This window comes from Anastrepha obliqua, chromosome 3, assembly GCF_027943255.1.
Source record: "Anastrepha obliqua isolate idAnaObli1 chromosome 3, idAnaObli1_1.0, whole genome shotgun sequence".
Lineage (NCBI taxonomy): Eukaryota > Metazoa > Arthropoda > Insecta > Diptera > Tephritidae > Anastrepha > Anastrepha obliqua.
In genome coordinates this window covers 115,943,384-115,959,127 of record NC_072894.1, presented here as the reverse complement: position 1 = coordinate 115,959,127, position 15,744 = coordinate 115,943,384, and the positions used below count along the sequence as shown (strand labels likewise).

General features: G+C 32.5%; 1 protein-coding gene across 1 annotated transcript in view; it reads right to left on the bottom strand.

Annotated features, from left to right (window-relative positions):
* Positions 1–15,744, bottom strand: part of LOC129241611 (uncharacterized) — a 202,687-nt gene that overhangs the window by 112,793 nt on the left and 74,150 nt on the right. Inside the window, exons 2-3 of the mRNA XM_054878045.1 lie at positions 12,351–14,069; positions 7,214–7,234 (exon numbers count right to left, since the gene is read on the bottom strand). Coding sequence (XP_054734020.1) covers positions 7,214–7,234; positions 12,351–14,059 — 1,730 coding nt within the window. The 5' untranslated portion in view covers positions 14,060–14,069. The remainder of the gene's footprint in view (positions 1–7,213; positions 7,235–12,350; positions 14,070–15,744) is intronic.

Sequence of the window (15,744 nt, the reverse complement as noted above, 5' to 3'; positions counted from 1 at the left end):
AAGCCATAGGGTTTATACGTAGTAAGAAAAGAAAAAAAAAAAAAAACAACACAAAAAAAACAGCTAATACCGAAGAAACCATAACGACCTTTTTGAAAAAGGATTGCCTTATCTTGATACATACCCCTGATACAGCAAAATAGTGTTTTGGGCCTGTTTTCTTAATATTTGAAGATTTTCTCTTAACATAAGTTTTAAATCTGTTTTTTCAATGTAGCCTATTGTTCATAACCATAACACATTTATTTAAAAAAACCCACACAGTAAAGGCAGTTTGTAACGCATACAAAATTCTTTAAGTAATTCAATAAAAATTGAGTATTTTCTTTTCTTTAAATGGGAATTTTAGTGCTTTTTTATATCCAAAACTAGGCAACACTGCAGTTGTGAGAGAGAGATTAGACTGCCCGAAGGCGAAGAAGAAGAACAAAGTTGGACAAAATTGTCTCACACAAATAACACCCGAGTAGACACCAACATCAACAATAATCGTAATTGCCGAAAATGTGAAGCACATAAAAAAAGTGAGTGAAATATTGAACTTTTTTATTATCTTTCTTGTTTATATGAACCTAACCTAACTTTCAATTTTTTTATTAAAATTATTTAGTTTTACATTTTTTTAGTATCTTTTTTGTTTGCATGAACCTAACCTAACTTTTAAGTTTTTTAATAAATTTATAGATTTTTTTAATTTTTTTTTATTATTATATCATTCTTGTTTACTTGAGCTTAACCTAACTTTTAATTTTTTTTATTCAAATGATTTAAGTTTTATACTAAAAACATCTTTCTTACTTTTATGAACCTAACCTGTCTTTTACATTTTTTTATTAAAGCTATTTATTTTTAAATTTTTTTATTACCCTTCTTGTTTACTTGAACCTAACCTGTCTTTTAAATATTTTATTAAAATTATTTACTTTTTTAAATTTTTTAGTATCTTTCTTATTTTCATGAACCTAACCTATCCTTTAAATTTTTTAATAAAATTATTTATTTTTTAATTTTTTTTATTATCATTCTTGTTTACTTGAACCTAACCTAATTTTTTAAATTTTCTTATTCAAATGATTTAAGTTTTAATGTTTTTAGTATCTTTCTTATTTTCATGAACCTAACCTATCCTTTAAATTTTTTAATAAAATTATTTATTTTTTAATTTTTTTTATTATCATTCTTGTTTACTTGAACCTAACCTAATTTTTTAATTTTTTTTATTCAAATGATTTAAGTTTTAATGTTTTTAGTATCTTTTTTATTTTCATGAGCCTAACCTATCCTTTAAATTTTTTAATAAAATTATTTATTTTTTAATTTTTTTTATTATCATTCTTGTTTACTTGAATCTAACCTAATTTTTTAATTTTTTTTTTCAAATGATTTAAGTTTTAATGTTTTTAGTATCTTTCTTATTTTCACGAGCCTAACCTATCCTTTAAATTTTTTAATAAAATTATTTATTTTTTAATTTTTTTATTATTTTTCTTGCTTGCATGAACCTAACCGAACTTTTGATTTTGTTTTTTAATTATTTATTTTTTAATATTTTTTAGGTTAGGCTCATGTGAATAAGAAATATAATTCACATGAGCTTAACCTAACTCTAAAACACAACAACAGCACGACAAAGTTAGCCTCTTTTCCACTTCAATCTATGCAATCTTATATTCTATCATTCTTGCGATTAGACGTTTAAAAACCATTCACATCTTTATCTGTGAATGACAGTTGAGAGCAATCATTTTTTTTTTTAACTTATGGGCTCATAAAAATTTAATTTGTTTTATTAGACACAAAAAGTCTCAATTCAATTTTTTTATTTTATATCAATCTAGGCTTGGCTTCTCATATTTGGCTTCCAGCAGCTCTAATTTTTCTAAGTATACTTCAAGGCAACATTTTAAAAGCAAGTCAATATTAATAAAAAACTATAAAGTGATTGCTCAAGATGAAATGCATGAAAAACATAACTCTATTTTATAAAATTTTGCAGCAGATGTTTGCAAAGCAGTTATTGATTTATGTGAATTTCTGCAGCTACTTACTTAAGCGCGCAATTATGTCGCCCACATCCCTGGAAACGGTGAGAACTGCGTCCAATTAAAATTATACGAGCGTTTGTTGGGGTTTGATTTACAAAAAATTTCATTTTAGCTACATATTTATTGCACTAAATTTACAAGGACTTTGTTTACTTTAAGTAAATTTATTTATAAAGCTAAAACGTTTTAAGTAACGATTGGAATAGAACAACGAACGCCAGTATAAACGTTTATACATATAAAATATATGTACAGTTATATGAATCATTTGCGGCATTTTCACAAAACGATCAAACACATCAAAAGCATTTCAAATGTAATCTGCACTGATTCTGAAAAATAATATTTATACCAGAGGGGTCTATCAGCAAAAACCTGTCTAGAAATTTTGAGTCGTAAAATGAAGACAATCAATTTCCTTATCTTTCGTCGGTCGTAAAAAAAATTGGACTGCGAATAAGAATTCGATCCCGTAGGCAGTTATGACTGAGATATATAATAATTTTCCCATATAGAAACCTATTTTTAGACTGAAACTATTTTTGGTATTTTTAAGCACGTGAAGTATTTACATACTTGCACACAGAAAAAGTAAGCACGGCTAAGTCTGATATAATGAACAGCCAACAAGTTCATAGGCACACGTACCTGTATTATTAGCATGAAATATTTAATATTGCATCACGAAATATTTAATATTGTTGCGACTCAGACGAGTTCAATAGAGCGAGTGAGGGGCTCTTTCTATCAGCTGATATTTCACTCCAATTCCACTCAACAAATAAGATTAGGTCTTTCTTTCCCTTAACTTGTCAATACACACAAAGCTTTTGACTGCTTCTGCATCTATGTACGAGTACTAGCAAGTACCGTAACGATTATTTTCAGGACTAGATAATCTGTATCTATCCCTACCCGACTACATAAGAAATTAGCAATCAAGCCAAAGCAGCATTCGAGAATGGCACGCAAAAAGAAACAGCTGATCAAAATGGCCATTGGACCCATCGATGCACAGTTGACTTAAAAGTTTGGTTTGAGAGAAGACAGGGCGAAGTGAATTTCTACTTGATCTAAATTTTGAGCGACCGCGGATGTTTTAAATGGTTCCTCCAAAAATTTAAGCATGAGAGGCAAGCATTTTGCGACTACTGCGCCAACAGAAGAATTGAGGATATTTATCATGCCGTTTTTGAGTGCCTGCGCTTTAAGGCGAAAGGAAGCAGACTACAAGAAATTGTCGTAGGAAACTTATTCACAAAGGTCTTGATACCTAATACATATTATATAATCCCCGAAAAGACGAAATGTAAGGTAGCGAGCGATATTGTAGCTGTGCCTATAAATCATTTGAGGAGTCTAGAGAGAGTTTGACGGAGTAGTGTTGATTAAGGAGGTGCCGTTTCACCCATGAAGTAATGCCTGACCGTAGGCGCTACTACAGTACCTGCGCAAAAGTTAACAAATATTATGCAGAAATTTTTTGGTGAACATCTTCTTAATAATCGACCACCATTATTTTGCAGGAAAAGGCCAGACGATTACAGGGTATTGCGACATTTACTGGAACTATCAAGGAAGGGCAAACAAATTTGTTTTACGATTTAATGCTTGGAGACCTGGCTTCATCCTGGTTGATGAATGTATCATTGTAAGCTATATCCTGATAAATTTGAGAAATCAGCAGTGAAGTGAGTTCATTAACCGAAAATTACCTTTTTGAACCCTGTGAAGGCACCTACAAAGATCACTACTGTCACAGGTGCCCAATGCGAGCAGAGAGAGAATCTTCGGTTGAATTATTCATCAACAAACCAAACAGATAACTTTTTAATAGCCTTGAGGCTTATGTTCTCTGCTCGGACATTTTGTTAGGACTTAACATCGACTCGACTTACTAATAACTTTCACGACAGGCAAGAGGAATTCATGCTCTTAGGGCATAAGTTGGAATATAAACTTGCCTGATCAATGAGAATACGCCTTCAGATTTTGGCTCATTGGAAACAGCAGTGCTGGAAATTTTAAAAAATATCGCGAGCTAGCTGGTAGTATTATTGGGTGTTGAAAAAGGTAAAGAGAAGTATTTGCAGCTGATAAAGATACCAGGATTCCAGTTGCTATAGTGCCGCTGTTCATGACATTTGTCGATATTCATGAGCTTACTACGATGAAGTAAGAATAGCAATGACGTAGTCAAACATCAAAAGAGAAAAAAAAACACGTGGAAGCTGATGAGCCATACTAAATGACCGTCTAAAGCATAGACCCTCTCATTTCATGGGCGATAGTTTGTGAGAAACATCTAATTATGACATAAAATGCTCTAATTATTATATTAGCGCTACTAGTGCAGCTTTCTCTACACTGTATGATGGAAGCTCACTTAGGCTGTTTAGTCCATTGTACGGAGCTGAACTGTGTACAAATGCACTAAAGGTAAATCGCTGGTGTACTATAAATCCCTAGCATCGGTACAACGAACGACAGTTCTGAGAGTTGTGTCTGCTTAACGCTAAATATGAGGATCACCTGTTCAAGTAATAAGCGGCTCTATGCTGATGGATTTACTAGCTTTTGAGAGAAATATCTGTGGGCATTAAAGAACGAGAGAATGGAAGGACTAAGCAAACTTCCAGCGCGCAAAACAAAGGACGAGACGATAAAGCTAAGGCAAGACTGCTGGAGAAACGAAGCACGTAACACATGAATTTCCAGCCTTAAAAAAGTCGCCACTCGCCACAGCAGGAAATTCGGTGAAGAAAGAAGAACAAGAAATCAAGAAATACCTGTTCGAAATAGGGAAACGCGAGCTCCATAAATGCATATACGGTGTCGCAGCCGAACATGACGCTGAACCCACATTCTTCTAATGCATGTGTTTGGCACAAGAAAGTAGAAAGGTGGCTAATATAGTCGGTGGCATAACCAACGATCTCGACAAGTTGTTAAGCAGCGTGGAAATGTGGAAAATGATCAGTGGTTTCGAGGAAAAAATCCTCTGCATGAAAAAGCGGTACCTGAACACAGGCTGACAGTCATAGACTTTATAATGCGGAAGTTGAAACGACGCTCTGAAGTACTACGAAAGCGGTTCCAGGGTGAGCGACGGTTCCGAACGGGAGGGAGTTTTTTAGTCTCCGGGCATACCATTGGAGTTTTAAACCTTCTCATCTGCTAAGAAACAAAAAAAAATAGTTCCTGGTAAGCATTTAAAAAAGTACTGGTGAAAGTGCGGAAGCCGCATCTATGCTAGAGTCGGATGATAACAGCGGCAGTATACAATAATCTTTACGCCTTCTTCACCACTGTAGATAATGAGAGCCCAATATTTTATCGTGTATATTAGGCCGGGTCGAAAAAAAAGGCAAAAAAAATCGCCCATTACTCTGTGAAAATCATATTCTAGGGATCAAAATAAGCAACTTTGCCGAAGGAACCATACCTCTAAAACGAATTCCGATGTCCCCCAATTTGGGTCGAACTTTTAATGTCTTTTGTGGGGAGGTAAAAAAATTTTGAAATGATTGTATGGGGAACCCCCCAGGGGAGTTCCAGGGGGTGTGCCACTGGCATGGGTGGATCGGCCGTCCAAAGTTAGTGGGGGTCGGTCATACATTTGGACTCGATTGGAGTACTCTAAATGGGTCAAAGTGTGATTTTTCGTTCGACCCAAATTGGGGGACATCAGAATTCGTTTTAGAGGTATGGTTCCTTTGGTAAAGTTTCTTATTTTGATCCCTTGAATACGATTTGGACAGAGCAATGAGCGATTTTTAAATCGACCCGCCCTAGTGTATATCCCTGACAAAGTTGAGCTTTATGAAGTTTTATTAAGGCCTTGGATATCTTTTCATTAACTTTTCACCTGTTTTTCTGAGTTATGTGACAGGCAGGTAGGTGCTGCAGTACATTTCCTTTTTGCTGCCTCAATGAACTTTCGAGAAGGTAGCGATATGCTTACACTTAGGGCAGAGATTGTCACAGATTCTACTTCTTTCTCTCTAGTTCGTTGGCGGTGCATTTCGTTTGGGTTTGTCTGTGATCAGGGAATCCTTCTACAAACGGAAGTAAAGAAGTAAGGAAGTAAAGCAGAGGACACGAATGTGTAATGAGTTTGATTAACCGTTGGCAGTTGATTTTGGAGGCAGTAAAGGACTTGTTATGGAAGGTGGTTAACAATATAGGTAAATCGACAGGAACCTGAGTCATCTGAAAGCTCGAACTTACTTGCATATGCGAAAGGGACAGACTCAGCGTTGTTTATTGTAGATTGGTGAAATTCGTTTTTAGTCTTACTAAAAGTTATTTTATTTTTCTACCCAGCTAAAGTGTACACTATTATGGTAAAACTGTACCAAGAACCTTGTAATGAAATTGGCTTATTAGGAACTCTCGACGCTCCTGGCATATCATAATGTGAGCTCTGCACTATTCTAAGTGAGATGCCGATCGTCATGCAAATTCCTTTTAAAACTCTTATCTACTTATATATAAAACTAGGTACCCAACTTAAATTTCGATACTTTTAAATTTTCACTGTTTTTTGGGTCTACCTCATTTAACATTTCAATGCTGTACTTCCTAAGCTTCTCTAAACGGAGCATAAACTAATCTAATCTGACTAAAATGTAAGCATCAAATGAGTAATTTGCATAGTTAGAATTCGAATTGATGTATGCGTGCTTGTACATATGAATGTCCTTCAGTTAACGAGTATATTAATTTTTGAAAGCTTGTAGGTTTGTATTGCATGGCTTAATGTTATGCTAATGAAGCTTATAACCGCATTTTTGAGCAACAATATTCAAATATTTAAATAAACGAAGTAACGAAAAACCAGCATGCAGTTTGTTTTGAAGGTCGGTTGTGGACATTGAAGCCAGCTTTTAGGCGTAAACCAGAATGTAACAATTTAACAATTTATATTAGAGTGGATGTTTGTTTTGTTTGTTTAGTAGGCAGTAAGCGCTGCTTTAATTTTAACGAATTTCATATCAATATTTTTTTCGCATTTAGTTTGGGAAAAATGCTTGATTTTGCTTTGATGCTTTAATTTAGAAGTGTTGAATTTAACAATATTTAGTAATTAAATTAATTTATAAATTTAGAAAATTTTAAGCGTAATTTCATTTCTCGAATTATTTGCTTCTGATGAGCGCACTTACTTTGACCAATCGATGCCTTGACTGAAAGAAAGAAAAAACCAAAGAAATGTATATAAAACGAAAATTTATAGTTTAATGTAGGCTTAGAATTTTTACTGTAAGGTTAATGGCACAATGCAACAGCCACATTATGGGGTACAATGACTTCAAGCTCAAGTTGAAATTACTAGACCCAAATGGTTCAATCTCTTAACTTTTTTGCATACTCAGATTTATTTTGTATGGCCCAACTAATTTCGAAATTAGTTATCTGAATGTTTTTGAAAAAAAAACTGGAGAAACGCTCCTTGGGATATCTGAGCGAACATACCTAGTAAATTTTATTTATTAACTTACGAACTCATACTAGGGGGTCATGTCCTCAGAAAAGTCTGCAAAAATTTTGAACAGTTTCGATAAAAATAAATTAAAATAAAAATAAAATTCAAAATAAAAGTAAGAAGTAGACGTAGATAATAGAAAAGAATAAAAAAATTAGCATAACAAAATAAAATAAAAAAATAAAAATAGCAGTAAAAACTGAAACAAAATTAAAACTAAAAATAGAAATAAGAAGGGAACATAAAATAAAAAATAAAAATAAAAATAATATTGTACATAAAAAAATAAGATTACAAATTGAATAGTCCGATAAATACAAATAGAAATAAAAATAAGAAGCAGACGTAGACATAAGAATAAAAACAAAACTTAGCATATTGAAAAATTAAAATTAGAAATTACAATTAAAATTGAAACAAAACTGAAGCTAAAAATAAAAATAAGAAATAGAAATAAAACTAAAAAATATAAAAAAGAGACATGAGCAAGAAAATAGTAATACAAACTAAATTTAATATAGTAAAATAAAAATAAAGTTAAAGATAAGCATAAAGGGTTACAAAAAGAAATAAATATAAAAATAAAATAAAAAAAAATGAGCATAATAAAATAAATTAAATAAAAATATAAGCAAAACTAACAATAAGAGGAAAATTAAAATAGTTATTAGAAGTACTCAAAATAAAAGCAAAAATTAGTAAACAAAATTTAAGGAATAAATAGAAATAAAAAAAATTAAAATCCATAATAAAAGAAAATTAAAATAAATAGAAACAAAACTAAAACTAAACAAAAATTAACACAAAAAATGAAATGAAAAAAATAAAAGATAAAAATAATCATTAGCATAGTAAATAAAATAAAAATAAAAAAATTAATTATAAATGGACATAGACAAGTAGAAACAAAAATAAATTCTTTTACAAAATAAAATATAAAATAAATATAAAACAAAAATTAGCATAATAAAATAAAATTCTAAGTAATAATAAAATAAAAAATGAATTAAACAAAAATATAAATAAAACTAAAAATAAAAGGAAAGTTAAAACAGCTATAAGAAATACCCATAATAAAGTCAAAAATTAGTATAATAAAACAAAATTTAAGAAATAAAAATAGATATAAAAAAACTAAAAAAAATAAAAAGTTTCCGTAACTAAAATAAATAGAAACAAAATAAAAAAAACTTAATGCAAAAATGGAATTGAAAACAAAAATAAAAGTAATCCATGGCATAGTAAAGTAAAATCAAAATTAAATAATAAATGGAAATAAATAAAAAAATAGCATGACAGAATAAAATGCAAAATAAAAAAAAAATAAAAATAAAAATTGGCATAATAAAAAACAGTAAAAAAATTAAAAAAAAATAAAAAAAAAAATAAAAAAAACATAAAAATATTGTAGAAATAAAAATACAAAAAAAAACCAAATTACATATAATATAACAAAATAAAAAATAGAAACAAAACGAAGAAGACATAAAAGTAAAGCCATTAATAAACATGGAAATAAATATGAAAATAAAAATTAGATTAAAAGTTTAAATAGAAATAAAAATATAAAAGCAAATAAAAACAAAAATAGAACTGAAAATAAACTTAGAAATAAAATAAGTGAAATATATAAATTAAAATTTAAATAAGAATCAAAATATAAAAAAATTAGTAAAAAACTAAAAAAAAACAGAAAACAAAATTAAAAATAACAATAAAAAATTAAATAAATAAAAAATTATAAAAACTGAGAAAATAAACTTGGCAACAAAATCAAGCATATAATAGTATTAAAACTAAAAATTTAAATAAAAATGAAAACAGTAGTAAAATTGAAAATAGGATTTAGAATAAAAAAGAAATAGAAATAAAATAAAGCAAGGAAATCAAAATATAAATGAATATAGAAATAAAGAGAAAAAATATATATAAATGGGTATAATAAAAATAAGTGTAATAAAGTAAACCAAACAGAAATTGCAATAAAACTGCAAATAAAAGGAAAAGTAGAAGTAATTATATAAAAATTTACAAAAAATTAAAATAGAAATAAACCTAAAAATAAGAATAAAAATAAAAATAAAACTCGAACCAAAATTAGTACAAAAAGAATAGAAATAAAACTGAAAGAAAAAAAATAAATAAGAAGCGGACTTAAAATAAGAACAAAAATTCGAAAAAAGCAAAATTGAAAACATGGAAATAGAAAAAAAAATTGTGCAATCAAATAAAATAAAAATAGAAGTAAAACTAAAAATAGAAATAAAAATAAAAGTAGGAATAACAACATAAAAATTTACTTTATAGAATGAAATAAAAGAAATAGAAATAAGAATAAAATTTGGAATAAAACTTGAAACAAAAATTAGTGGAATAAAATAAAATAACAAAATAGTAAAAGAAAACTAAAAATAAAAAGAAACAATAAATAAATAGGAAGCGGATTTAAAAATAAGACAGCAATTTGAAAAAGCAAATTGAAAAAATGGAAATAAAAAAAGGAAAACTAAAATATGCACAATAAAATAAAATAACAAACACGAATAAAACTAAAAACAAAAGTAAAGAAGAATAAAAAAATTACATTATAAATGAATTAAGAAGTCATAAAAACAAAAAAAAAGTAAATAAATAAAAAAATAAAATGGAGTAAAAATAGCAAAAAAAAACCTAGAAATAAGAATACAAATAGCAAAAAAAATTGTAACCTAAAAAAAATGAGTGTATTAGAATAAAATAAAAATTGAATAAAAAATCAAAATAAAAACTAAATGAAAAATAGAAAGAAAAATAAAAATAAAACAAATTAGTATAATAAAATACAATGACAAGGAGAAATGAAAATAAAAGTAGAAATAATAATAAAAAAATTAGTTTACATTATAAAATGAAGTAAAAATAAAAATAAAACAAATAAAAATACAAATAGAAATGTACCTAAAACCTAGGTATATACCTATGGAGTGAGACGTTCAGCTATTTGTCCATAGATGTCGCTAGGAGTATTTTTAAACCTTCCCAAATGTCTTGTTGTTTTCGTCTGTCATCTGTGAACAATATTCAGTTCATTTTTTGTTACGTTTCATACAACAATGCATTCTTATCGCTCTTAAAAATGTCGAATTTCGTGCCTTCAAACTACGATTTGCGGACATCGTGAAACCACTTGTGAAATGCTGCTCTCCCGGTTCAAAAGGGAGTCTTTTCTGCATCGAATCGTTACGGGTGATGAAAAATGGGTTTATTTCTCCAATTCCAAGGTGAAACAGTTGACGGTGCACGCTACCAACGACGATTGGCCGATTTGAACAGCGCTACACACCGAAAACGCCCAGAATATGCCGATCGGCGTCCCAAAGTAATTTTTCTTGATGACAATGCACCGTCACATCGAACAAGAGCGACCCGGAAATTGGTGGAGACGTACGATTGGGAACCGCTGGTGCATGCGGCTTACTCACCAGACTTGGCGCCTTCCGATTTTCATTTGTTTGCATCGATGGGCCACGCACTTTCCGAGCAGCGTTTCAATTCTCACGAAGAAGCCAAAACACGGCTCGATGATTGGTTTGTGGGCAAAGACAGTCAATTTTTTTGGCGCGGCATCGACAAATTGCCTGAGAGATGGGAAAAATGTGTCGCTGGCCATGGCTATTATTTTGAAGCTTAAATTTGTAACCATTTTTTGTTAATAAACGTTTGAAATTGAAAAAAGTCTCATTTCATAGGTATACATCGTAACAAAAATGGAAATAAAATGAAAAATAAAAATAAAAACGTTAAAAGAAATAAAAGTACAAATAAAAATAGAAATAAACCTAAAAATAACTATATTATAATCAAATAATAACTGAATTAAAATAAAAGGTAGATAGTGCATGTTTTTATTCACATCGTAAATGCAAATAAAAGAAATCATAAACAAGTGTTGAATTTTTTCAGTGAAACTGTTTGTTATTTAATTTTCTGTACGTTTTTACGTTTTTTGGATTCATAAAGTATGTAAATATTTTATTAATATGTTTGTAGTTCTTACTTTGTCCGGGCCTTGTCGGGAATGTGCAAGAAAGTACAATAATTCTCTAGCACATTTACAGCTTCCAGTGATTCTTTAATTATTTTGTTTCCGACTTTACGAAGAAAAAAGTTGAATTGACCTTTTTGTAAGGTATTTAAAGGGTTAAATGTGCTTCAAAGGTATTACTTCTGAAATTTTACTATATGTTTGCAAACTAAATATTTCCACTTTTTCGAAAAACATTCAGCTAAATAATCTAAAAGTTTATTATGTCAAAAGAATATTTACGTACGAATGCACGAAAGAGGTTTTACTAAATATGTATATGGGTCCAATACTTTCACCTTCAACTGGCACTAGTACACCCAAGACTATGACGCTGAAAATGTTGCAGGGTATAATTTTTCTCGTAATAGTAAGTGGAATAAACGAATACACTTAGATCGAATTGAGTGGGGATTTATGAATAATACGATAAAAAAGCAATAAAATAAAAAATTAAGTAAAAGTAAGTAGATAGAAGTACGCTTCGTATTAATTATGAGTGCCTTGATAAGTGTGGAAAGATTTTATAGTGTACATTTAGGCGCTGTAATGTGAATATCTGCTTCAAATATGTATTCGAGTGTTTTGCAGTGCTTCACATTTTGTATGTGTGCGCGTATGCTTATTTGATGTTTCTGAATATGTGTGGTTGTATGTGCTCTTTTAGTTTCCTGTGCTTCGAATCCTTTGCGCTGCCACTACCACAACTTTTTCTTACTTTTTCTCTCACTCTGCCTGCTTGCCAGCTACTTACATGGGATGCTTGTCGAATGGCGCCTTGTCGGGCGAATGAGCCGCTGCCGTTGTCGTGGTCAAATAGCAGAGCACTAATATAACACTAGATGCGGCATAGAAGCTAATTGAATTGCCCAGCAGATGGTAGTAATTGTGACCGATATAGCTGAAGGCGCCGTAAGCGGCAGCCGCAACTGTCTGAACGCCGCGACGCAAGCGATGTCGCTGTTGTTGATGCTTTTGTTGCTGTTGCTGTTGCTGCTGCTGCTGTTGGTGTTTTTGTGGTTGTTGCGGCTTCTTTTGTGGCTGTTGTTGTTGTTGTTGCTGTTGTGGGGAATGGTGTTTTTGTATTTGTGACGCTGTGAGTGGTTTTTGTTTTTTATTATTAACTGGCATTTGTTGATGCTGAAATTGTGTCTGCTGTCGTAGTTGCTGTTGGTGGTCGTGGTGTTGTTGTTGGTGGTGGCAGTATGTCAACGCGTCCCTTTGTCTTCCTAAAGTCGCTCGCAGCTCCCGCTGCTGTTCACGCTGCTGTTGACGGCAGCACTTCGCAGCTAGCACTACATCACTTCGTTGCTTTTGTTGTTGTTGATGTTGCTGTTGCTGTTCCGGGCGCTGTGGCTTATATGCTAACTGCAGTGGTAGGCATTCACTCTGCAAACGCTTCCGCTGCTGCTGCTGCTGCTGCTGTTCTTGGTTGTGTTGCCTACGCCGCCCCCGCCTCGTCGCTTTTGCCCAAACGTCGAAACTCTCCACCTCCCCCTTTGCTGCGCACATATCCAACTCTTTCGCCATGTAGTAGCTCACACAGTCTCGCAGGCGAACCAGTCGGTCGGTTAGGGTGCTGCGCGCATACTGCAACAACTCTTGTAGATTTTCACTGCGTCCGCTGCATGCTGCCGTCATTGTGGCAGCCATATTATGTGTGGCTGTTGCTGTCATGGCGCCATAGTAGTTTGTGCGCGCCAAAGCGGAGGCGGTCGCAGACGCCGTTGCAGCGGTTTCCGTTGGCAGCGCCAAGCCATCGCTACTTGCGCGACACCACAACTCATTTTCTGGCAATTGCTTTTGCTCTGCTTGCTTTGCTTGAGGCGGCAGCGCGACACACGTTTGCGGCAGTTGTTCTCGCGGTAGCTGTCGGTGGCAACAATTATTTCTTCCGTTTTCTGTGTGACGAAAGTTTGTACAAACACTTCCCTTTTCGTTGTTCTCTTTGTTGTTGGTGTTGCTATTATTATTAGTATCAACCTCACTTGTGCGACAGCTTTCACAGGCTCTAGCGCGCAATTTACAACGTCCGTCCGTACACTGAAATTTCTCAACCGCAATCCCCCCCGCCTCCGCTTCAACGCGTTCACTATCGCCGCACTCAATTTGTATTTGCTTTTCAGTCTCTTCCGCTTCAGCACTTTGTGTTTTTGCCACTCCTCGGTGCTTTTGTGTCTTTTCTATTGCTCTAACTGTGGTTGTGTCTGCTTGTTGTCGGCAGTTATTATCTTTTGAAATTGTTGCCTCCTCCTCGCTGTCAACTGTGCTTTGACAGATCACTCCTGAACTCAATAAACCCACACTATTGCTGTCGCTACTTTTATAGCTATCAAAGCAGTTGTTGTTGATGTTGTTGCAGTTGCGGTGACTCTCAATGTGGCTGTTTGTATTGCTGTTGTATTTATCGCCGTTGATGCTGCGCTGTGTCCTCGTTCTCGCAGCTTCGGAGGCGCAGCCCATGTTAGGGCATCTGCAATCAAAGGAATATATGAATTTACACTAAAATCAATCATCTTTAGGGAGATTATGCTTTAAACTTAGTTTTTAATATTCTTTTGACGACTGTTTTCCCAAATAATTTCAAGTAAATTTAATAAACTCCATATACATTTTTCGAATTTCATCAACACTACTCGTTTAGTTATAAACTTAGTGGGTAACTTTAATATTCGGTTTCGTCCTTTTTCTTATAAGGACCTAAATTAGAGTTATTCTTAAATAAAATGTAAAAACATCTGCTAAGTGCCTCAAATTCTGCCTTAATATTATATATTAAAATATCGTTCCTTATTCATCATTGCTTCTATAAAAACTAATAAATATAATCACTCACAAACCATTGATCGTGTGCTTAAATCAGAGGGTTATAAAGGCCGACTAGCTAGAAAAAAACCCCAAATATAAAACATGATGAAATTTGGCAGAATGATTTGGCATTTTCCTGGATGAGAGCAAATTTTTTCGGTAATGAAGGGGAAGTCATGATATGGAAGGCTTGGAAGCTCAACGAGAAACTGAAACCACAGCACCTGCAAACCGACGGTAAAACACGACGGTGGGCATGTGATGGTTTCAGGGTGTATTTCAAATTAAGGCATAATTTGAAGTTGTCAGCAGAGAAAATGGGCATAATGCCTAATTTAAACGGTACCAAGACAATGAGCATAAGCATTAAGCCAAATTGTACCAGAATAGCTGCTCTATAATTGGCCAAAAAGTTGATAGCAATAACTCCCCAATCACCCAATCTAAACCCTAGAGCAAACTTGTGGAATGCGTTGGAGCGTGGTGTGCGACAGAGATTAGTTACTTTTCCCAGGAAACTGAAAGAAAGGTTACAGGAAGATTGGGCGAAAATCGCGACATATTATTTATATAAGCAAAAAATAACTAAAACACGTAAAAACGATTATCCGTTGTTATCAAAAAAATAAATTAAGTACTAAGTATTAATTTTGTTAATTTTAAGCCTTTTTGTATACTTTTTTTGTAACCGTATTGAAAACCCGAATTTACTGTTGTATGAATTTTTGACTATTTTGTGCTATCTTCTTCTGTTTTATTTATTCAATTTTTTAACTAATTGCGACCTAAACTGACTTTAAAGGTCTTTCGGCTATTTTATTTAAAAATTGCCCTGCTCTGTTGGCTCTGCTGAAAATAAGTTTCAATAACTCATTATCTGCTGGAAAATTCGCTGATGCTTGGACACGCGCTTCTATAACCACTATATTCAAAAGCGGCAATAAGAGTTCATTCACCAGCCATATGTAAATATATTGGGTAATAAGTTCGTAGAGCTTTTATATTTTCTTTTATTTTACAACGATTTGTTTGGGGCAAAGAGTAAAGGGTAAGTACTCAGTTGACAGAACTTTTCCTGCTCTACAAAACTATGATAATCGCATTTTTAAGTTATTCAATTTTTTATTTGTTTTGAGGCTTAGTAAGGGAATACCCAGGAGGCACAAATCAACATTTTCGACACCTGCTCTTCTTTGTTTTTCATCGAGTTCAAAAGAAAAGATGTCATAGGCGAGTCTATAGTAAGTTCAAATATGGCTACTTTGACGTCCATGTCACGTCCCGTGGCGGAAGGCTTTTTGAATTCGATGAAAAACGTCTCAAATAACTTTTGAAGGATA